Source organism: Gossypium arboreum, chromosome 10 (assembly GCF_025698485.1).
Source record: "Gossypium arboreum isolate Shixiya-1 chromosome 10, ASM2569848v2, whole genome shotgun sequence".
Classification (NCBI taxonomy): Eukaryota; Viridiplantae; Streptophyta; class Magnoliopsida; order Malvales; family Malvaceae; genus Gossypium; species Gossypium arboreum.
In genome coordinates this window covers 1,904,562-1,929,163 of record NC_069079.1, presented here as the reverse complement: position 1 = coordinate 1,929,163, position 24,602 = coordinate 1,904,562, and the positions used below count along the sequence as shown (strand labels likewise).

The 24,602-nt window shown below is 28.4% G+C and overlaps 3 protein-coding genes across 3 annotated transcripts; all 3 read right to left on the bottom strand.

Moving 5' to 3' along the window:
* Positions 1-1,844: 1,844 nt before the first annotated feature.
* LOC108488791 (external alternative NAD(P)H-ubiquinone oxidoreductase B2, mitochondrial) lies at positions 1,845-5,658 on the bottom strand. The gene is made up of 10 exons (XM_017793077.2): positions 5,445-5,658; positions 4,497-4,779; positions 4,205-4,411; positions 3,735-3,985; positions 3,346-3,565; positions 3,132-3,236; positions 2,781-3,053; positions 2,577-2,698; positions 2,180-2,299; positions 1,845-2,008 (listed from the first exon to the last, which is right to left on the bottom strand). The coding sequence occupies exons 1-10, from the start codon at positions 5,531-5,533 to the stop codon at positions 1,921-1,923; spliced, it is 1,758 nt and encodes a 585-aa protein (XP_017648566.1). The 5' UTR covers positions 5,534-5,658; the 3' UTR covers positions 1,845-1,920.
* Positions 5,659-8,596: 2,938 nt separating this feature from the next.
* LOC108488604 (uncharacterized) lies at positions 8,597-9,343 on the bottom strand. Its single transcript, XM_017792891.2, has one exon. The coding sequence runs from the start codon at positions 9,341-9,343 to the stop codon at positions 8,597-8,599; it is 747 nt and encodes a 248-aa protein (XP_017648380.1).
* Positions 9,344-22,756: 13,413 nt separating this feature from the next.
* Positions 22,757-23,938, bottom strand: LOC108488510 (F-box protein SKIP27-like). The gene is made up of 3 exons (XM_017792787.2): positions 23,434-23,938; positions 23,273-23,347; positions 22,757-23,172 (listed from the first exon to the last, which is right to left on the bottom strand). Exons 1-3 carry the CDS (start codon positions 23,686-23,688, stop codon positions 22,972-22,974), a joined length of 531 nt encoding a protein of 176 aa, XP_017648276.1. The 5' UTR covers positions 23,689-23,938; the 3' UTR covers positions 22,757-22,971.
* Between the last annotated feature and the right edge of the window lie 664 nt (positions 23,939-24,602).

Genomic DNA, 24,602 nt, shown 5'->3' with positions numbered 1-24,602 from the left:
GTCCAAACCTCGTTGGCTTGTATTTGGATATCTTGCTTCAAACTTCGAAGCAACAAATTGAGATATGATTTTATATTTTGGATGAATATTTATTTAATGGTTTTGACTTTTGGAAATGTTAGGTCATTGAGAATAGGAAATTTCATTGTACGTAAAACGTTAAAAAAATAAAAACAAAATCCCTTGTAAAAAGAATCCCATTATTTGTAAAATAAAGTGTAAAAAAAATCAAATTATGTCAGAATAATAATAAAATATTAAACCTCAGAATAATGTTTCGAAAAGCACCAATCTAATATAAGCACCATATCATTAAACATCGATGGCCAAAACAAATTTTACAAATTAATTCGTTGGATTTGATATAAAAATGCTGCCCTAAACTTCATTCAACGTTAAATCGATCGAATCAGACATAAGAAAAGAAATTCGATTAAGACTTGAAAATTTGAATCATCGTGGACTTGAAAAACACAAGTTCGACCAACTCGAGAAAATGTAGCTCGGTCGTTTGTAATTTTGCATATAAAAGAGCCCATTTCAAGATTAAAGAAGTTGATTGCATGAAAACACCATGGGCAGCAACCCAGAATTTTATGTCAGTTTTGTTTAAAGACAGAGTTTCAAATATGGGCCAGCAATCCGTGGCTGATTCAGGCCTTCTTTAATAAGCACAGCTTTTGAAAGTGTATGGGCTAATCCAGAGTGGTGTATTGAGTGATAAAAATACTTGGAGCTCATTAGAATTTGATTGTATTTTGCATTCTTTCATTAAAAAAAAATAAAACTAATCTCTGAACACGAGCACTTTCTATTAACAATTTTATTCATTTCTATTACAAAAAACTATCATCGTTAATAAAAAATCAAACACTTCACGCTAATATACATAAACTAATTTCTAGTACTATAAATAAAATTTTAAGAAAAAGATCGGTTTATTATTTGATTTAACGTACGAGAACTAATTTGTTCATTTTTAAGTGAAAGAGTAAAAGGTAATTCAATTATTAATACGAAGACTTTCGTAATACTTTTACCAGGTGAATTTTATGAAAATTTTAAGTAATAAATTAAACCATATAACTTAAATTTCAATATATTTCTTTCAATTTTTTTCTTCATATGATATATATATTTTAAAAATCCAGAGTATTGTGGAAAACAAATTAGACCTTGAAATTAAGCTAAATTTTAACGTAGACGAGAGATCAAACTACAAATTTAGCTTAAAAAAGCAGATAAATCCAAAAAACGACAGAGAGAATAGGTACATAATTTCCCTATATAAAGATTGAATCAACTAATTCCAAAATTTTGGCAAAGTGAAAACACTGCCAAGGGATCAAAGCTCTATTTTGCAGCAATGATTATTAAATGAATGAATCGAGAAAAGGGTGAGGAAAAAAATTGGGATAGTAATAATTGCCCTTAACATTTACCTTTTCTGTAATTTTGGCCCTGATTTTTTTTTAACATTTTGACCCTCAACTTTTAAAATTTAGTCAAATTGCTTTTTCTAGATAAAAATTTAACTGGAATTTTAAAGTTTTAACCACACTAATTTGGCAATTCACATGATAATCCACATATACTTTAAAAAAATTAATAAATTCAATAAATTTCAAAAAAAAAATTACAAGAAAAAATTATCCATGTCAAAGTACTCATATGAATTGCCACATCAATGCCATTAAAATTTTAACAGTCCAGTCAATTTTTCCATTCAAAACAGAGCAATTTCACTAAATTTGAAAGTTAAGGGCCAAATGATTAAAAAAAAATTGGGACCAAAAAGATAAAATAGATGAATATTAAGAGCTAAATTTATCTTTATACCAAAAAACCTCTACAGCGTTCCAATATGTTTATGTAGCAGTACCTCCAAATGCTAGACCGAGAGAGACCTGTTAATGTACCTTAAATACCACTGGTATCCCTCCCAAAAATAAAACGTCGTATCCAGTCCGAGACCACCAATGCCCTTGTGCGCCAGCTTACTTGCTTGCTGAATTTAAATGAAGGGAATAAATGCATTTAGACTCTCTTATTTTTAGCCTATAAAATTAGATTACCTAAATATTTCATTATGGCTCGCCAATTCAGTTTCTAAGGGAAAAAAAATGAAGTTCATGCTGAATATGGAAGCAAAAAGGTTGGTGTAGAAGCTACTTAGTACCTTGCATAGATGGAATACCAGAGCCACTGCGAGCTGTGTCCGATTGAGACCCAATCACCAGGAAGTTGTGCAGCTGTTTGCTCCCCTCCCAAAGGAGCAAATTGTCCCAAGTGCCTGTACCTGTAATAATCACCAGTGTTTATGGTAAGTGTATAATTTTTTATTTTTTATTTCTGGGAGGGGGGGTTATATCATAGGTATATAATTCTCTTTCCCAAAGACGGCAAGAGTGAATGATCTTTAAACAAGCTAATAGTAAACTTTTGAATTATAACAATTTAATGTGAAAATGTAACAATGTTGTCGCCAGTTTCCTAAAACCATAAAATGGATTATACCAAGAAAGACAGAAGCAGAAGAACAATGTGCACAGATGAGACAGAAGTTCATTTTGTACCTAAAGGGACGGAAACGATGGCGACCTGTTCCCCTGATCCTAGTGGGACCTTCAGGATTAATTTCACACTCTTCCATACGATTGAAGCACTTAGCGAGATACGCACCTTGTTGATTTGCAACCTGAGTCATCGGCAGGTGGTTATTGTGTAAGTAGTCATTGTCACATGGTTCAACTCTACTATAAATAAATTAAAATGATTACCTGTGCAGTCGCGGGCAGATTCTTCAACTGAGTATCAACTTCGGAAAGAGCAGATTTAAATTCTTCAATACGCAGCTCAATGGATTCTTTTGAAGCTTTTCCTTTGACTTGGGATGGACGATCGAAAATGTTACGCACTGGTTTGCTCTTCAGATAAAGCTGCATTTGAGGGTATCTTTCACAAATATCATTACTGATATCTTGAAATTCCTTGAGTGTCAGCGTTCCCGAGTTATCCGCGTCTGCCTTCTTAAATATTTCTGTTATGTCTTCCTAAAATGTATTGGAAAATAAATTATTAATAATAAACAAAAATTCATAAAGGAATGGCTAAGTTTAGCAAATAGTTACCATGACTTTCCGTTGGTTAATAGTTGCACAGTCACCAAGTGCATAAACGTTACCAACTCCCTCTACTCTTAGCCATTCATCAGTTGCTAAAGCACGCCTATTACCCTGTTTGCATTCAATTAACATAATTAGAAGGGTGCAAACAAATTTGTATGAACGAATGTGAAGACAGTTAATCAATGAGGTGACTGCTACAGGTCCAAAGGTAATTCACCTGACCAATTTGCTTCATAAAGTCCTTTACGATTGGACGTGGCCCAATGCCGGTTGACCAGAGAACCATTCCATATGGCATAGAAGTTGTTTTGTCGCTACCTTTTGCTTTTGTACAAATTTCATTCTCAGTCACTTTTGTAACCATTGATCCTAATTTCACTTCAATATTATCTCTTCCAAATTTGTGTTCAGCAAACTTTGTGATTCTTTTGTCAAACCTGAAAACAAGAATGTCTCAAATCGTGAACTGAAATAGTCCAAACTTCGAATGTAAAGAATCCAGAACCTAAAGTTTCTTGATGAAAACGGCAATCAGGTTCGTAACGAAGATGGAAACCTTAGTGCTACTAAGTTATAACTCAGGGATTATAACATTCATATTCTTACATGTTCAAAATATGATCTGTGGCCTCAAGAACAGTTATTTTCACAAAGTTTTGGACCATTGGATATAGTTTGACCACATCTTCGTTCACAAAATCATGAAGTTCAGCAGCAAATTCCACACCTGTAGGGCCACCACCAACAACCACAAAGTGAAGGATTTTCTTTCTCTCCTCTTCAGTTAAATTTGGTAGGCTTGCCTTCTCAAAGGCGTCAATGACATTCCTCCGAATCTTCTGAGCATCATCAATTTCCTGCAAAAAAGAATCATGATGCTCCAAAATGAAAGGAAAAAAAATGCTATAAGCGAATGAAAATGGCTCAGATCAACATATTTCTCCATTCTCAAAAGCAGCATTCATTTCCTAAATTATTTCCTTTATCTAACTCCAGCTTAGCCATATCTTAATTCTAAGATAGTACATGTAGTGGGCACTGGGCAGTAAGATGATAAACATAAAAGAAATGTTTACCTTTAAGAAATGGCAATTTCCCTCGACACCAGGGGTGTTAAAGGTGTTAACCTGAGCTCCAACAGCAATAATAAGGTAGTCGTAGTCTATTGCAAACTCTTCTCGCCGCTTTGAATTGGTATTTGCAGTGGCACGGCAGTAAATTTTATTATTTGCTGGATCTATTTTGGTACATTCAGCTTCACGGTATCTGACGTCAAAATGTTTCTGCTCAAGCATGTAATAGAGAAACAATCTTCAGACAATATTGTTTCTGATATACATCATCTTATTTTCAGTCAATATTACTTACCTTTCTGATGATGTTGCGAATTGGCTCAACGATGCTACGAGCTTCTACTTTACCGCAAGTAACACTCGGTAGTAATGGGGTAAAGAGAAAGAAATTACGAGGAGACACAACTTCCACCTCGTAAATACAGTTATTGAGATTCTTCAAGAAAGTCATTGCTGCCCAACCAGTTCCGAGCACCACCACCTTCTTTTTCTTGGATGCGACAGCATCAGCATGAGCAACACGGCCTCTATTTCCATTGTTTGTGTTTGCCTCAGAATAAGCTATAAGGCTCCCGCTACTGCACACGAAATGCCAGCCCAAAGAGAAAAGTTGGGTTGGTTCAAGGAGAGTAACAGTCGAAAGAAAAATTTGCAGTTCTTCTTTAGGATTTATATCTGATTTACCGTGATCGAATATAATTCTATATATTATCGGTACATTATTAAAACTTTTGATGATGTATCATCATAGATTCCTACATTATCAGTGCTTCAAATATAAATTTTATTTTATAACTCAATCTTGATAAATTGTTAATCAAGCCACATTGTTTTTTCTCATTCTTAATGCAAATTCTCTTTTCTTCGCCATTTTAATGAACTAAACAGAGTATTCATTTTCGTCGTAAACCTCAGTTTAAGTTATTCATTTTACTCACTACATCAGATTCTCTATCTCAACAAATCATTAAAACGATTTGACAGCTCCTTTTATCGATTTCTACCTCAAAATAACAAATCTACTCATCCGAAATCAGATCAATCTAATCCAAAAAAAATCAGAGATCATAAAGAGATCAATACTTAAACGATATCAGAAATCGTAACTAAAATAAAAACAAGTGACGTGCATTTCGAAAGCGCTTGCAAAAATTAACAAAACAAATTAATTCCTAAAATCAAAACGCAATAACAATGAATATATATATATAGAAAGAAATGGTGAATGAACAATGCAGAGCACCTGAGTGTAGAGACGACGATGATCTTAGAAAGAGAAGGATAGTCATGGAAAGCCGTACATAATCTACCGAAGAAATTGAAGCTTCTCATTTTTTTTTTTTTTGTTAGCTCTTTAGATCAGTATCAGTTGTTGAAGAAGATGAAATGAAGAGTTTGGCGAAGGAGAAAAAAAGGGGGACGAGAGGTGTTTTTTTTGTTTTTTTTTTGGCGCTTGCCATTTCAGTGACTTGAGAAGCAAGGGAATGGCGGCACGTGTTACGAGATTTTGGTTTTGACCACACGTATCGTTCAGAATTAGTCATCAAATTGGGTCATATTTTTATGAGGTCCATTGAAATGATATTTGAATTGGGCCTTATGTTATTTTTTGCCCGCTCAATTCCCACACTGTGGGTTTTTTTGTAATATTGGTCAATAAAATTCTTTTTTTAATTATTTGGACGTAAATATTTAATTTTAAAAAGTCATAATAATAAATTTAGTCCTTAATATTTACTTTTTTTTATTTTGGTCCTAATTCTCTTTTTTTGAATCATTTTGGTCCTCAACATTCAAATTTTAGTAAATTACTTTCTTTTGAAAGAAAACTAACTAAAATCATGATTGAACAATTGGTCGATTCGGTGTAAAAATTTCGAAAATTAACCAAATTGACTAACTTTGGGGGGGGAAAATTGAACTACACATAGATTGTCAAGTGAGCCATTACATTTTTAACAGTGTAGTTAGTTTTTCTGTCCAACAAATTAACTAAAATTTAAAAATTAAAGCCCTGATTTGATCCAAAAAAAAACTAGGGCTAACGTGATAAACAGACAAACAATTAAATTTATGCCTTTAAAAGGTCAATATCTTCAATACTTTATTCAAATAAAAACTAAATAAGTACACCTAACCATAATAATAAATAAACAAAAAGCAACAATAACTTTAGACACAAAAAGGGGCAATAAAATATTATATTTTGTCTCGTACACATTTAAGGTAAACATTATATTTCGTCTCATACACAATAAGAGCTTCATTTTAATAGACGATAAGATTAATTTCCGTAAAGTTAAAAATAATAGTGACGTATAATTAATTAATGTAACAGTAAAATTAAAACTAACAATGAAATATTTATTTGAATTCAAACATAATAATAACGATAAAATTAAAATAAAAATATCATTAAAGAACAAACAAGCACAAAGAGAGAATCAAACTTTAGCAAAAAGGCATCAACCATCATATTGGAAATCTTGTCATTAAATTTTGGAACTATTTTCTGTATTTTCTTTAAAATCGATTTATTTTTCTAAATATCGAAAAGAAAAGTACATTTCTTACATATTTTTAAAATCAGCATTTTTTTTCAAATTTAGCGATTAAATAAATTATAAAAAATTGAGCTTTAGTTTAATTTCATGAAATTATGAATTCTTTATTATCATGCGGCTTTTAGCACAAACCTCAAATTTGGCAAAAATCAAAACAATGTAATAGTATTCCAAATGAAGACTGTCATATCAATTCTCATCAATGTAACACTATATATATTTGTAGAAAGTAGTTTTAAATTTTTTAATTAATTTTTGTATTTATGTTGTAAGTGAATAAACGCGTAAAAATAAATAAAATAAAAATTATATGACATTTAATATAAGTAATATTTAAAATAAAGAATATTTTATATTAACAAGTAAATTATAATATTAAATTAAAATAAAAGATAAAACAACATGCATAATTATAATAACAATTCATGATAAGTAGAAAATATATTTACATTAAATTAATGAATATTTTAATTTAATAATAGTTAAAAATAATTATTTAAATATTATATGGTATTTTTTTAGTTTTTTAAATTTTTCTCTCATTTGTTTAAAATTTCTTGTATAATAATAAGATAAAAAAAGTATAAAAGAGTACTTATTTTGTACGAAATAGACAAATTATAAAATTAAAAATGATCTTACATTTATCTCCTGTGCTCTCTGCTGTCATTGTTTTTAATGTAAATAATTTTATTTTTTCACGGTTGATTTTTCTTAGATGCTAATAATGGACATTATTTTAGATTTAAACTTAAATTTTATTTTTAGATTTAAATTTAAATTTTAATTGATGTATAACTCTAACACTAATTAAATGATAATTAAAAGATAAAATCAGTCTCTAATTATATATTTAGATTTCTATTGAAGTTATAATTTTATTTTATTATGTTAATAAATATAAAAATAAAAGTTACTTATAAAAATAAATATTTTAAATGTCAATTTGTTAATATGAGAGAAAATAAAGGGTATTCTTGTCGGTTCAATTTTTTCAAACTTATATTTTTATATAGATTGTAGATTTAAATATGAAGTTATGAATAAAAATAAGCTTTTGTATTAAAAAAACACAAATATTTAATAACTGCATTGAATTTAAAGTTATTCATAAACCAAACTCGATCGAGCAACTGGAGCAAATAGATCACTTCATTGTTTAAAAATAATAAAATATATGTTTTTATATAAAAAAGTTAATATTGTTTAATTTAAGTTTAAGTTTTGTCCTAAGTTAATATTATTTAATTTAAGTTTTAGTTTTAATCCTAAGACAAAAATAATTGCCTAAAGCCTATGATTGGTTGATTTAGTCGAATAAGTGTAGGTTTGGATGTGTGGTACGGTATGTTTAGTTTATTTATTGTCTTATACTATAATATCTAATCTCACTGTCACCGTTGTATTTACATTAACCGCAAATAAACACCCTATCTATCCAAACCCACCCTAAATCATTCAACCCAAAAATGTAAATTTTTTTAATTATTTTTGTATATCCACAAAACTTAAACTCCATAACCAAACTCAAAACTTGAAAGAAACCAACTTCTTTATTCACAGTACATTCTATGACTTTTTACATTAAAAAAGAAAAGGGGGAAAAAGGAAAAATTGCACATCAGTCATCTCATTACCCAATCAAAACTCTTGGGTTTAGTGACTAATTATACTTTTAAGACATTAATATCATACAAAAACGGTAATCCATTACCAAAACATTCTCAAAACCTCAAATCTCTCCCTTTTTTATACTTTCTAGAAAATTAATCGTTTGATTAATTTGATTAATGCAACATTAATTTAACTTAAGCTAAACCCTGTTAAAACCTTAAGAAATATCAATCTCTATCAAATTATCATCTTCACCATGAAAATCAATCTCTCTTTTATCAAGTACTATCTCAATCAACCCTTCCTTATCTTCCTCTTCCCACCTGTACCCAATCTTCTCCGACGAAACCCATTCTCCGATCTCCGGAAAATCCGTTTCATCGGACGTAGAAGAAGAACTATCCGAGTCCGATTCCGGGTAGTAAAGTGATAACGATGGGTACCTTTCAATACCATGGGTCTGATTTTGATCTTGATTCTGATTCTGATTCGGATCCGGATCCTTTCCTTCTTCGTCTCCTTCTTCATATATGACCTCTAACGGAGCTTTCACGTCCCATTCGACGAACGTTTCTTCAAAGCTTCGTATTGCAAGGTTTGGGTCATTTTTGCATGTCTCCCATTTGAGCTCTCCTTGGGAAGAATCCGTTTCTTCTTCTTTATCTTCTTCCTCGGGCACAGCGGGGCTTATAATTTTCCCGGTGGTTTCCGTTTGGGTTCTCTGGGTAACACCGAGACGAAGGAGGGAAAACAACAGCGAAGCGGTTAAAACAAGGACGGGAGAGAAAAGGATTCTTAGAGAAAAAAATCTATGTGGGAAATAAAGGAGGATCAAAATGAAAACAGTGATGATGCAAGAGAAAAGAGGATCGTTGTTGTTGGAAATTGTTGAAACCATGGTGGTGGTGGTGAGTTCGATCGATTTGAAGCAATCCCAAGGATTCACATTATGAATTCCTTCCATTAAAAATAGAAGAAGAAGAAATTTTTTGCAGGAAAGGAAAGGAGTTCTATTGTTGGAAGGGTTTTTAAAGAAGGGGGGAGTGCTGAACTTATTGTTGCTTCACTCTTCATGGCAAGTCTCTGTTTTTAATAACTTTTTTGTGAGAAGAGTGCGTAAGAGTGAGGCATGGAATATAACGAAAGTGTTGCTGCTACTGTGCAATTACCTAGATGACCATTGTCACTCTTTCTTTACTACTAAAAGTTCGACTCTGGGCGGATTGGATCGGGTTTGAGTTTGGTTTAGATTTATAAATAATTGCTCAAGTTCGGTTCATTCCAAATATAGTCTTCAAAATGGGTAAATATTAAATTTATACATAAATATTAGTTTAATGTGTAATTTAATATTTAAAATTTAATTTATTGTAATTATATATATAAAATTTGAATTGTTTTGATTTTAATTCAATTATACACATTTAAAGAAATAAATGTATACATTTATTTTCATATTGCATTAATATAATTATTTGTATATATAATATATCAAAATAAAATAATATTAATTCTATAATATTATCAATAATTTATGAAAATTGAATCAAATTAAAAGTTCATGTATAACTTTTATATTTATCCCATTTGAAAATGACCAAATCTAAGCATAAACAATTTTACATTAGAGTATAATCTATACAATAAAATATAATATAAAAAAAATCATATTATAAACTTGAAAAGGGTTAAACCAATAAAATCTATGGGAATCGAAAATGGAGATTTTGTTAGCAATGGAATGGACATAATATCAATATTAAAATATGGTTAATGGTATTAATCCGAGGATTAAGACATTTAAACTAATTAAAAATAGATTTTGAACCATTTTTGGAACTCTTCATCACTCCCCATACCTTTGTTATTTCTTCTTCCTAATGGAGATGTAATTAAGAGTCAATTTACAAGTTATCTTTTGCCTTTCCCTTTATAACCAAACATCAAATGTTATTCTTTGGTAGGATATATTGATTAGGGTTTAATGATATTAGTTAAGGCAATCTTTATTAAATGGGTTAATTGCACCATGTGTACCTAAACTATAATCTCGATTCTAAATTGGTCATAATTTTTTAAATGTTTTAATTGAATACTCAAAATATTTGTATCATATCAATTAGGGCCTGTCTTAATTTGAGTGTTAAATATCCCGAATCTTATATGAAGCATATTTAAAACGTTTAGTGAACTTGTTGCATTGACAACTTATATATGGTTAATGAAATAAAAGAAAATTTAAAATTTTAATGAAGTTAAAATATGTTTAGAGTCTATGCACTTTTGATACACTTAGAATTTATTATCTCTACTTTTATTTAAAAGAATTTAGTCCATTTACTTTTGAATTTAAAATGTAAGTTTAATTGTTTATACTGTTAATTTTTTTAATAAATTTAGGTTCAATACTTTTTTGTGGTTATATAGCTTCCAAGTGTATATTTTTTAATTTCAAAATATCACACAAGTGAAATTTAATAGAAGAAGTTTAACAGTGTTAACAATGAACTTGAATTCTTGAATTTTAAAAGCAGAGAAACTAAATTCTTAAATTAAATTTGGGATTTACGGAAAGTGTAAAAACTTAAAACATATGTAAACTTTTTTAATGACATTGTTTGAAGGTTATGGATAATTTAAGTATTTTCTTCCGTCTTTAATCATAATTGTTTGCTGGAAAATTAATTAGTATTTAATGATGTCAGTTAAAATAATTTTCATAAAAAAAAGGGGTTAATTGATTTTAAATATCAAAATATTTTAATTGAGAGTCCTTAAAGTGTCAATATCATATGAACCAGGTCCCTTCATAAGTTGGGGTGTTAAATATTAGCTCGAAAATGATGGGTTGATCAAATTTTAAATATGTGTGAACTTAAAGCATAGATTTTACTTGGGTATGATATGTTAAAAAAAGAAAAGTAAAAAAAAAAACCCTCATCAATTTTAATGACACTATATATAAAACACATAATATCCAAATTATTCACATGGTAGATACACGTGTTTAAAATATAATCTATGTATTTTAAATAGGAAATAACTTAGTGTTCAATGATGTTAGTTGAAACAATATATGAGTAAGGTGGTTAACAAGTGTTCTATAAGGGTATAATAAATTTTTTTAAAAGACACATGCCAATTTTCTGAAATTGCTAATAAAATAAAAAAAGTACACTGTTAATATACTAAATAGTCACCTTTAATAAAATATAAATTTATAATAAACTCATTTTTAAATTTAGTAAAAGCAAAAGTTAATTACACCAATTGTCCATAAATTATGACTTAAATTTTAAATTGATATTAAAATTTAAAAAATTCTAATTAAATCCTCAAATTAATTAAGTCATTTTATCAATCTATCCATTAGTTGGACATTCAAATTTCACGTACCTAAGACGTGGCAAAAGACCTGTCAAGTCAAAGAAAAAGGAAATAGTTTTTTTAAATTGTACCCACACTATTGGCTTTGTAGCCCAATGGATTGAAGCTACCCATCCACTAGGTTTATTGTTTATAATTTGATCATGTATTTTTAATATATTCTGTGTTATATATGAATTAACATTTAATGTTTAAATTAACAAATAAATTAACAAAAATATGATTTATACATTATTAATGATTTAATTAGAATCTACAAAATTTAAAGGTATAAGTATGTAAAAAGTCCTCAAACTTTTAAAAAAAAAAGCAATTAAAGTCCTCAAACTGACAAAATGCATTAAAAATGCCTTTTAACCGTTAAATTTAATCGTTCCTAATTTTTTTTCAGTTAAAGTCACCACATGTCACAACCATGGCCTGACATGTAGTAAAAAAATGATAAAAATAAAATTAATAAAAGTTATAAAATTTAAAAATTAAAATTATAAAAATCATAAAAAATATATAAAAATTGTAAATTTTTATAAAAACCATAAAATTATAGTATATAGATAATATAGAAAATTTATAAAATTTTATAAAGTCGTAAGAAAATTAAAAATGTAAAGAAATATAAAATTGTAAAAAATTATAAAATTTATCATACAAAAAAAATATTTTATAATTTTTCTATAACTTTTATTGATTTTTATTTTTATCATTTCGCCACATGTAATCTTTGTGTTGCGACATGTGATAGACTTTAACTGGAAAAAATAAGGTCGTTAATGGTTAAATCACATTTTAATACATTTTATAATTTTTTTATGATTTTATAAAATTTTTCAATTTCTTTTATATTTTCTAGGATTTTTCTATTTTTAATTAAAATTTAATATTTTTTATAACTTTTGTTCATTTTTATTTTTTATTATTTTTTACCACATGTCATGTTGTGGTTATGACATTGGGCGGTTTTAATTGAAAAAAAATTAGGAAACGTTTAAAAGGTCTTTTTGATACATTTTTTTATGAATTTTGACAGTTCAAGTACTCAATTGAGTGAAAAAAAAGAGTAGAGGCTTATTTTTTTTTTTGAAAGAGTTTGAGGATCTTTTTAGTACATTTTAAAAACTTAAGTACCCAATTGAGAACAAAAAAAAGTAGAGAATTAATTTTTTTTAAAAAATTGAGGCCTTTTTACATATTTAAAATAATTTTAAAAACCTAATTGATTTAGGGAACATGTAGTTGAATTAACACAAAAATAAATGAATAACATCGCTACCTTACTAGTACTACATTTATTGTCCCCACATGAAACCACATTAAAGTAACCTAAGTTGACAACAAACAGTTAATTTGCGTCCTCTTTAATTAACAGGCAAAGAGGCATGACAACAATATATTTTGAGGGTGAAGTTATTGGAAGTTGAAGCAAAATATATTTATATTATTAAAAATTAGCGTAGTTGATAAAATAATTAGATAGTGACATATAGCATGTCACGTGAATCTTAAATTAATGTACAGGGATCAATTTATAATAGTAGAAATAAATGGAATTTTTAATAGAAGGATTAGTTTGCTTTTTGATCTAATGTATATGAACTAATAATTTACTCGTTGTTTGAGTAGAGGGAGTAAAATGCAATTTATAAGGGCCATCGTTATATTTTCACCGAGGTTTGGCCCATTGGTTGATGGGATAATTTCTCTTTTAGTCCCTCATGCAAATTTGGAGTTCCATTCTAATCCTTTAGAGCTTTAGGCCAAATGAAAAAATTGCATTTTTTAACATAAAACTTTTTAGCTTTGCTCCCCCTCCACCCAATTTGTTTTTTTTTTTTAAATTGGCTCGACACCATTACAAATTTTTTAGCTTCATTCGTCAAAGAGAACTTAAATTTGAACTTTATATATGACGTTTTTGGGGAAAACAACTAAGAACTCCAAAAAATAAATTTTCATGAATCGTAAAACAAACACGAAAAATAATTTGATTCCACTAAAAAATTGTTGAACATATTGAATTTGTGGGGACTATGATCTTATCCCAGAATTATTTCTTCCTTTTTCTCCCACATTCATTCACTTTCTTGTTCATCTTTTCTTTCCATTTCTTCATCATGGTTGTTTTATCTTTTTTTTTTTTTCTTTATTTGAAAAGGAAATTAAGTTTGATTGTCTCTTATCTCACCATCTCAATCCCCCTTTTTTTTTTGTTGCTTTTATTCCTTGAGAAAACATGGTGGAGAGTATATTGCCCTAGTTGTTCATGTATCACCCTTTGAGATAATCCTTTTTCAGTTGTAATAGCTTAAAAATAAAGTTCTCTAAGTTAAACTTTTAATACGATACAAGTAGTGAAGTACATATTGCGCAAGTTAAGTTAGATATAAATTGAGTCAATTTAGATCTATTGAATTCAAAATATAAAATTACCAAGTAATTATAAGTTTAAATTATTTCCTAGGAAAGAAATTTTCTTTTAGGTCCTCCCATAAATTAAGACATTAAATTTAAATCTTTTTAGCCTTTCATTAAATGAAATTATTGCATTTTTGACCCTGTGAAAAGTTAACAATTTAATCTAAGTTTTTCTAATACAATTTTTTTGCATTGGCAGTACAAAATTTTATAATTTTATTTCATCCTCCTCAACAATTTTTTGTTCTTCATCCCACGTTAGCTTCGAGTTTGGATAAGTTTCAAGTTCAAGTTGTTTCAGATTTAGGTTGTTACGAGCTCGTATTATACTTGGTTTGGGTCGCTAAGTGTTCAATCATTTGTATTGCTCAACTGAAGTTTTCGGGTTGGGTCATCTTGAGTTGATGTTATTTTTTGTTTATTTATTTAAGTCAATTTAAGTTCGAGTCGTTTTGTGTTTGGGCATTCATATTTTTCAATCAGATTTTTCGAGTTGGGGTCATCTAGAGTCAATGTCATTTCAGTTTAATTGTTAAAGTCCTTTCAAGTATAAAATCATTTTAGGTTCGGGTTTTTCCAAGTTCAAATCATTTCTTGTTTTCATTTTAAGTTTAGGTCATTTTCAATTTTCGATAAAACAAGTTCAAGTTGTTAATTTTTCGTAGTTGAAACAAGTTGGTCGAGTTTCATATTCGAATTAATGGGTGAAATTTTCGAATTCAAGCACATATTTGTTTTGGGCAATTTCATCAGTAGCAAGGACGATCAAACCCAGCAACAACAAAGCAGTGGATGGTCCAAAAGCAAAGCAACGGACACACACCCAGCTGGTGTTGCCTTTAGCACCTACCAAATGCCAAGCCTTTGCTTTGGCTATAAATTGAAAAGGAGAGTGCCTAACCCTTTAAGCATCAGTTTTTAAACTAGGACCTGGACCAGCCACTAAGCCACCAGTAGCCATGGATGTCTGCATTGATAAATACCCTTTCATCCTTTTTTCCTTACTATGCACGTGGTATGTGTAAAAAAAGTAGGTAGGTATCCCCAACAGAGCTTTGCATTAAAAAAAAAAACTTCAATTTTGGGAAAAATAATTAAAATTGAAAAAAAGAGAGGGGTTTATATATATATATAAATATATATATAATATTTCAATCATATTTTTATTCATGTTCTCATCTCTAAATGTTTTAATTTTACTTTTTTTTATTTAAGATTTTTTGATATTCGATAATCATATTGGGTTCCAACAAGAGATTACAACGGAGTAAAGTTAGATGATTTTTTGCCCACCTTAACCCCATCTCAATTTTCATTTCTATACACAAAAACCCGGTATGATATTACCCTGCCCTCCATCGGAGTTTTAAGTAATTTAAATATATATTATCAATTATTATAAAAATTATAATTAAAAATATAAAATAGTTAAAAATTAATATAATGGTATTTCAATAAATGTATCAAGGCAAGACAAGGTGGATTTCACCAAAACTTGACCTCAACATGACCAAAAATCTTAATAGAAAATCTATTGAGTCTAGGCGACTTGAAATCTATTGAATTTGATTTTTATTTGTCCTCTAAGATAAAATTAAACCTTAATTTTTTTATTTATAAAATTCGAATTTAAAACTTTATTTAAGGAACATCAAACTCCATATTATTGTCATTTTGATATTCATTTCTTTTTATCTCAAATCAAAACAACCGATATTTGAAACAATATAAAGTTTTAGGGTCTACCTAGCTTGACTTCCAAGAAAAATAATACAATGTTATGATTGAGAGTGGAAAGAACAAACAATGAATTTACAGCCTTATAGGTTCTTTTCTCTCTCACCTTTTTCCTTTTTGTGGAATATTCTATTTTGATAAGGTCAATATAATGTTCATCATACATAAAGTGATTTTGATTACTATGTGTGTGACCAATGTAATAACAATTCATGCATATACAATTCATATGGCAGATTTTTAAACAAAAAAAAGAGATAAAGTATAGAAGAAAATTGATTTAATATTTATTATATATACACATTTTTGTGAATAATATGTATCATATCGTTATTACAAATAAATAAAAGTCGGTTCAAATTAATTTGATTGGCTAAATCAATAGTTTTGAGAGAAGTTAGTTATAATAGTTAATTCGATTTTGTAAATGCTCACAATAAGTTAAGTTAGTCAATTATCAATTATGAACTTATATAATCGAATCGGTCAACTTACTTAACTTATAATCTACATTAAAATTTAAAACCCATGTCGGTTTATATTTTTATTTTATTTAGTAGCATATGGTAATACAAGTCAGGCCACCAGAAAATTTGGAAAAATTCATTATTCCCTTGAAGTTTTAAAATTGTTTAATTAAACCCTTTAGAAATTATTTAATTATAAATTAATATAGGAGAGAATTATTATTTGTCCAGTAAAATGAATAAAAATATTTAATCCTTTTAAAACTATAAATTAACACATGATAAAATCTATATTTAACAGTTAATTGAGTCTTAACTCATTTGGCATAAACATTGTTGCCCATACAAAAATATGTGGTTCAAGTGCACTGAAGCTAATTATGGTTATCTCCTCTCTAATCTCTATATTTTGTAATCAGATATAGCTTTCATTGCCATGTTGTTTGAGACAGTGTTGAAACCACAAAAGTGTCACCCCAAACACAAGCTAAACAGCTAGGAGCCACTAGCTACTTCCCATTGCAAGCATTATTGTATATATGATGAGAAATTTCCTTGGACAATGACACTGAAAACCTTTTTACACTTTGCTTATACTTGACATGGTTTTTAAGATGGAAATTAGTGCTGGTTTTGTCGGTTCTTGTTATATAATATAACAATCTAAATTATCAATTAATGCATTATAAGCATTAAATCGAATAATTAATTCAACTCTTACTACTTACTAATTAACTAAAATAAACTTGACGGAGAGCCCATATATTTACATACGGTGAAACTCAGAGGATAAGACAAAGAGGACAGGCATAGCCTTGACCCCTTGAAATGGAAAATTTCAGTTTTAATTCCTTCAAAGTTTATAATTTTTTTAAGTATACATGGTTAAATTGCATTTTAACTCCCATCAAAATAAATTATTAAATCTCAACTCTTCCATTAAAAATTCTTAACTTCATCACTAATCAGACTCAAACCTTAAAACTCAAATTTTTTAAAATCTTAAAGTTATCATTGAGCGGAAGTCTCATTCACTCTCAACAATAATTGTTGATTGAGAATGACATCCGAAAATACATAAAGCTAAGAGTTTGTTGGTTATTAGTGTTGAGAAACTAGTGTATGTGGATGGATAAGTTGAGAGGACTTAGCTAAAAATATAGGTGATATTGGAGCCTAAATGTATGTTTTAGGCTACCACCACTATTGTATAATTGTATAATAATATTGTAGCTTTTTAATTTTAACTCAAATTCGAAAATTTAAATTGATGTGAATTAATTTCATCTTAAAAATTCAATAAATAAAAATATAAAATTAAATAAAAATTTATCGAATTCGAAATAACTTAAATTTAGAACCATCAGAATTTGAAATAATCTAATCAAGCATCATCACCATCATTCTCTCACTGCATTGCTTTTTCAACGGAGCTATAGTATTTTTGTCCAAGTGTTTGTTAAAGGACTAAATAATTAATTATATTTTTTTATCACTTCCACGTTCAACTTTTAAATTTTAGTTAAATTATTTTTTATAAAAATTTGATTAAATTATTAAAATTTAATTGCACTTACATAAAAATTTCCTAACATTCTTTTTGTACTTTATGATTGATATGAATATATTTTTTAAAATTTTTTGTGCGTACTTTTAATTTTTACGAAGCATATAGAAATTATCATATGGGCCACTGCATTACTATTGTTAAAATATTAAAAATTCAATCAATTTGTTCGTCCGATAAAAAATAATTTGATTAAATATTGAAAGCTGAGGATCAAAGTGATGAAAAAATTAACAAGTGTTGCGTGCAATGATAATACATATTGCATTTCTAAAGGAAGATGTAGACTCAAACCTTGAAAATGAAATTGTTGAGAGGCATAGCCACAAACTCTAAACATAAACTGTAAAAACGAATATGAAAGATACAAAAATAAGGCCATAGTGACAATAAAAGATAAATGTTGAAGGAATAAATTTAGTATTATTCCTTCATTAAATTCAGTAATGAATTCTGACCGGTAGCATATCAGTAAGCCCATTCTAGCCGTACTTGAGCTGGGCATATATTTTAGGCTATGGAATTAGACTAAGCCCAAACATGAGTAACAACAAGAAATAAATGCGAAACTATCCGAACTCGAATCGATTAAAATCCCAACTGATTGTAAGTTAAAATTGTTGTTATATTATCTGAATTTCAAAATACTTAAATTTGAAATGACTTAAATACGTGACTCCTAAATTATTCAATGTTAGAAGTTAAAATGACTAAAATTTGAAATGATTTAAACTCCTAATGACAAGACCCGAAAAAAATTCAACCTTCAAACTTAAATTCAAAACAATTTAAATTCAAAAATGACTCCAACCCGAAATAATATAAGTCTTAAATGAATTGATTTTTTTTTTTTTTTTTTTTGAAATCCGAAGCTACCTGATTTAGATTGATCAAATTTAAAATCAACCAGACCCACTAAATTCATGGGTCTTAATTATCACCCAACATGTGGTTTGGGCTCATGTTGTTCGTTTACATTGGACCATGTTGCTGAACAGATTTGGGCCTAAACAGAAATATGGTTTCGTGGAATTATGAGTATGACCCATAAAGTTTGCAAGAAAGTAAATTATTTATATTTATTATTTAAACTCGGTTTAAGTTAGGTATGATGAATCAATTAAACAATAATTAAATTGAAAAATAATTAAAAATTTGAGAGTATTTTAAAAAACATATTTTAATCCATGATTTTAAACATTTAACTTTATCATTTTGATCAAGAGTTTAATTTATTTTTATGTACATTTTTAATAAATATATTTTATATTTTTTTTCACTAACATAGTAGTTGTAGACCTAATTATAGGTCAGGTCATCCGTCTGAAAAGTGAGAGAGTTTAAGCAAAATTACAAGCCCAAAAATAGACTTGGACAAAAAATAAGACTTGTTTTATAAATGGATTGAACGTAAGTAAGCTTTTTTAATCCAAACCTGATCCGAACTGAATTACATGTTTATACTTCTATTCTTTTTCCTCAATACCAAAAAAAAAAAAAATTAGAAGAGAAAAACCCCAATCATAGAACTGCATTGCTGACAACAACTTATGTTTTACTCTTAGCTAATTATTATCTGGATCATAGTTTTAAATTAAAGGCAAATGTATAACACTATTAGAAGCATGACAGGTTTAGAGTGCAAATATTTATACACTAGTATTATTAATATATTAAAATCAACATGTTCAAATAAAAGAGAGCAGGCATGACATGTCCACCAGTTTGGGAGCAATCTCCAGGTTGGAACGGTTAATTTGAGTCGGGTTAAGTTGGGCACGAGTTATCATTTTTAATTTAGATTAGATTTAGGTAAATTTTTTAACTTATTTTTTAAGTTAGTCTAACTCGAATTTAAAATTCTGCATCAATCCGACTCAATCATACGTTTGCCATAACCTAAAGTTTATTATTATTAGATTCTTTTTTTTTTTTTGCATAAAGTCTTTTATGAATATTATATTCTTTAAAATGTTACCCACATTGTAAATACTAGTAATTTAATATATATTAGATTTTTTTTAAATCATATATATCATCAAAGGTTTTTTTTTCCGTTAAAAGTACATTGAGTCTTCAATACTAGGAGCTAGATATTTCGTTTTGCCTCATTTACTAAAAAAAATTAATAAATTAGTTCATGTACACTAAATCAAAAAGCAAATTGATCCTTCCTATTAAAATTTTTGTCTATTTATATTGTTAAAAATTGGCGTAACTAATGGAATAACTAGATAATAAAACACGGTTTGTCACATGTACATTATGTTGATGTAAGACTAGTTTTTAACAGTAAAAATAGAATAAATTTTTAACAAAATAATCAATTTACTCTTTGATCAATCGTACAAAAACTAATTTACCCATTTATTTAATAGACGGAGCAAAACAAAATCTAACTTTTAATACAAGAACCTTCATGATAATTTTACCGATTTTTTTCATTCTTCACCATGGGCGTGCCATAACACTAATCTTAAATAAAATGAAAAAAGAAAAAAAAAAACATAAATGAAAACATTGGATGCCTTTTCATATAAATATATAAAGGTTGAAATGAAAAACATTGGATTCTTGGAATTTCTAGATATGCATGAAAAATGAAACAGGTTCGTGGGGTAGCAGACTTTACATAAACAATGGATCCCTAAATAGATTCTTTTAACAAGGTCACCCATTAATCGATATTTGTGCCAAAATATTTATTTATGTACTTAAATATAATTATCTTAAACAAGAAAAAGACAAAGAAAAAGAAAAAGACAATAAAAAATTAGCAGTTGAAAAGTATATGAGGTAGGCAAAAACTTTAGGTTAAAACCGTGACAGGCTTATGTTTTTGAAGTCTGATTATTGTAGTTAATCATACTTGTCGTGTTATGCTCTTTCAACGTTTAATTATAAAAAAAAAAAGCTTAAACTTTAATAATAATAAATAGTTTAGGGTTTATTTCGAAAACAACACTTTAGGTTTATATATAGTGTTGTTGTACAAATAATACAAAGTACAAAGTCTGCTTGACACGTAGGTTTGTCCGTTACCAATTTAGTAAGCTCTTGTTGTGTGTGTTTGTCATTTGCATGGTTTCACCTTACTCGTTCATAATATTTTGAGAAGTATTTAAGATACATGTAACTTCTAAGGGGTAATATGTCACTATATACAGTACCTTTGTACTTAGTTGCCCGTAACATGTCATTTCAACAGATTGTGCTTTATATATATATATATATGTGTGAATAAGTCATTCTAGAGGATACAATAGAACAAATATTCAACAAGTGTTTTAGGGTTGATTCCATAAGACGTTGTCAAACTACACTTTAGAATTGAATTATCAAATTTTTGGAATCATATCAATCGGTAAAAAGACCACTTTAGTGCCTATCAATGACATTGAGTAAATCGGTCCATTTCAAAAAAATCAAAACAATTTAATTCTTTTCAATTTCAAAAGTGAGCAATTTATAACAATTTGTCCCGATGTTAATGATTTCTATCAATTGTACGTAATTTTCATTGATATAATAATAAATGTAGCTCTAAAGCGTAGACATTTTATATTTGTTATTTTTAAGGGGTAATAAAATTTTTTGCCCTTATCCTCCTACTCCAAGATCCACTTTGGTATTTGAACTTGGTAACTAAATTCATTATGATTCGTCAAAATTTGATAATATGACTAGTGTTCTTAAAACATAATTAGATTGACTAATCGAACTAATTAATTGGATTAATTTATGAACTAAATCAATTTATTTTTAATCATTTTCTATCAAACTTTTATTCAAATAATTCAAGACATTATTTCAATTACAATACCCCCATGTGGGGAGCATGTGACTTTGTTAATACGCTAAAAAGCTGGTCACTACTCATCAAAAGAGCAAAAACAGAACAACAAAATGGTTTCACATTCGGTTTTGTTGCTTTAGCTATAAGCTTTCTTTAACTAACTAAAAAGGGGAAATTAAGAACATTGACGTAATCATGTTTTGTAAAAAAAAAAAAAAGTTGATTATCTTCAATTATGGCATAAAGTTTTCATTATACTTTCAATTTATGCGTGTTGATTAGCTGAAATCAAGGTTTAGTTTGACTCTAGTAGACAACAGCTAGATTTTGTAACATAACCATTTTAGTACATTACCGCGTTTAACTCCTCTAACACCTGTCTTTAATTCACACACATTCCCATTGTTTTTCTCATAAATCCAACAATAAAACATTAGTTGAGTTGGTAAAATCGAGATTTTAAAATCGTAGTTGTTTAAATTTTTATAGTAGTAAAAATATAGGTTTCTTTGAAAGAAAATATTTTGTTTTCTTGATTTTAGGCATATACAAACAAGGGTAAATAAGTGTAACCGATGATCTTGATCTATAATGTTAAAATTATCTTGTAACCCTTAAAATTTATGATTCATATTTGATCCCTTAAATAATTTTTTACTTCACCATTATTCAAGTCATTTGTACGATATTGTTAACTCTAAACAACATTTAAAGACCAAACTAAAGCGTTTCGAACATCTATGATCGATTTAGAATCTGAAACATAGATCAAGAATATCTAAAGGAACTAACCCAAGTTTGCCATGTCTAGTACATTGCTTTGCAAACATGTTTCCCAACAATTAATCCAAATTTAATCTCCAAATCTCTCTTGAATCTATTCATAGATTGAAAACACATTTAATTGATTAAAAGCAGAGAAAAAGAGTACATATCCATTAATGGAATCTGAATCTTTGCACAACATTGAACAGAGGTAAACAAAGATTATAACATTGAATGCTTCAAAGATTGAATATGAACCATCTTTATTAAGCTTAACTTTTTTTTTTTAATCAAATCAGAAGGGTCAAGAACATGACCCCTCAAACAAATACTATCGCTTTCTTCTTTTTTTGTACAACAAGATGCATAAAAACAAGCCAAAAAATTCTCATTCTTCAATGAAAACTTTGAAGAAAATAATGGCTTGTAATGCACTGATTTAATAGCAAACAACACGCTATTTACAAAAACAATTGTATTGATATATCTGCAAGTTTTTTCTTGTTGATTGACCTGTGTGACCGCCATTGTTGAGGTGCATTTGGAGCTTCAAGTTCCAAGTCGTTTGATTCACTTTGTTCATCGAAATCTATTGATGTTTTAAAAGCTTTCACCTTTGTTGGTGTACTATATGCAAAATGCAATTGCTTTGCAACCATAGCCTGCAGAAAAATAAGAATAATCACAGTAAATAATCAGATTAAATGGTTAAAGAAAGAAGAAAAAAATGATTTGAATTGAATTGAAATGTTTTGTACTTACAGCTTCTCTGATTGATTTAGAAACAATAGGAAGCCGGTTCAAATCTTCATGATCCACACCACAAATAATCTTAATCTGCAAAAAGAAAACAAAAAAAAAAATTTGTAAACAATTCCCAAAAATAGAAACTAATTGGAAAACCAAAAATTAAAGCTGCTTACAATAATATCTTGTGGAAGTGATTCGAGAGCAGATTTTTCATAGCAATTATCATCATCGATCATCGTCCTCTTACTGCACTGCCTTTTCAACGATGAAGCTTTGGTCCCATCGTCAATTTCATTCGATATCCCAATCCTTTTCCTCCTTAATCCATGGGTATATCTCACGAACCCTAGCCCTAAATTTTCTCCTCGTTTTTCATTCATACAATCATGTTTCAACTTCAGTGAAGATGTATGGCTTACTAATTCCATGACAGAATTCACAAAAGGGGGGAAAAAAATCTAAAAAAGAATTTTTTTTGTGAAATAATACCTTAGATCTTAAAACACAAAAAGAAAATCTGGGGTCTTTTATAGTCAAATTTAGAGATAAGATAAAACCTAGAATTTCTAAATTTGAGTGAAGATAACAATGTTTTTTTTTTTTTTTTTTGAAATAGGAAACAAAGAAGTTGCCTTGGACAAACAGAGTTGCTTTAAAAATGTAAACTCCTCCTTATATACCGGTGAAGAAATAAAATTAAATATCTACGCGTTTTTTTATTCCTTATTTGCTTTTTACCACTGGAAATTACTGGAGAATTCCAGTAAAAGAGGATAAGTCTTCTTTTTTTAACTTTCACCCGTGTGTTGGGGGATGGAATTTTAAGGTCGTGCGTGAATTGGCGGTTAAATTACAAACTAGCCGTTGAAAAGTGACGCGTGGCGAAAAATTAGGTGGAGGTAGAGAAGCAACTTGGGTGGTGCTGAGGTGGAAGATTAGCCGGTCTAATCTCATCCAAAGTCGGCTTTGTTGGTCTGCTTCTATAACACTCTTCTTTTTCGTCTACGGAACTCTTTATGGGCAGTTCTCATAATTTGGTTAACTGATAATTAAATAAATTATCAATAAAATTTATATAAATAAAAATATTTAATCAATTTTTCATCAGATTCAATTTGTTTAAATCAATTTCTAAATTAACTAATTAAATAATTTTCTTCAGATAAATAATTTGGTTAATTTTTAATTCAATCTAATTCAAATATTATTATATTTAATAATATTAATTAAATTTTAAATCGAGTCGAATTAAATCTTTAAATAATAATAAATTTCTTTTAATATTTTATTTTTATTCACAAAATACGAATTAAAGATTTTATTTAAGAGGTATTAAATTTAT

What these genes read in the sequence shown, in the direction of transcription:
- LOC108488791 (XM_017793077.2), bottom strand. Translation starts at nt 5,533, where the DNA reads ATGAGAAGCTTCAATTTCTTCGGTAGATTATGTACGGCTTTCCATGAC. An exon ending in ACAGATCATATTTTGAACAT is followed by an intron (nt 3,566 to 3,734) that starts GTAAGAATATGA and finishes TCTTGTTTTCAG; the next exon opens with GTTTGACAAAAGAATCACAA. An exon ending in ATCTGCCCGCGACTGCACAG is followed by an intron (nt 2,699 to 2,780) that starts GTAATCATTTTA and finishes CCGATGACTCAG; the next exon opens with GTTGCAAATCAACAAGGTGC.
- LOC108488604 (XM_017792891.2), bottom strand. Translation starts at nt 9,343, where the DNA reads ATGGAAGGAATTCATAATGTGAATCCTTGGGATTGCTTCAAATCGATC.
- LOC108488510 (XM_017792787.2), bottom strand. Translation starts at nt 23,688, where the DNA reads ATGGAATTAGTAAGCCATACATCTTCACTGAAGTTGAAACATGATTGT. An exon ending in CACTTCCACAAGATATTATT is followed by an intron (nt 23,348 to 23,433) that starts GTAAGCAGCTTT and finishes TTCTTTTTGCAG; the next exon opens with ATTAAGATTATTTGTGGTGT. An exon ending in CTAAATCAATCAGAGAAGCT is followed by an intron (nt 23,173 to 23,272) that starts GTAAGTACAAAA and finishes ATTTTTCTGCAG; the next exon opens with GCTATGGTTGCAAAGCAATT.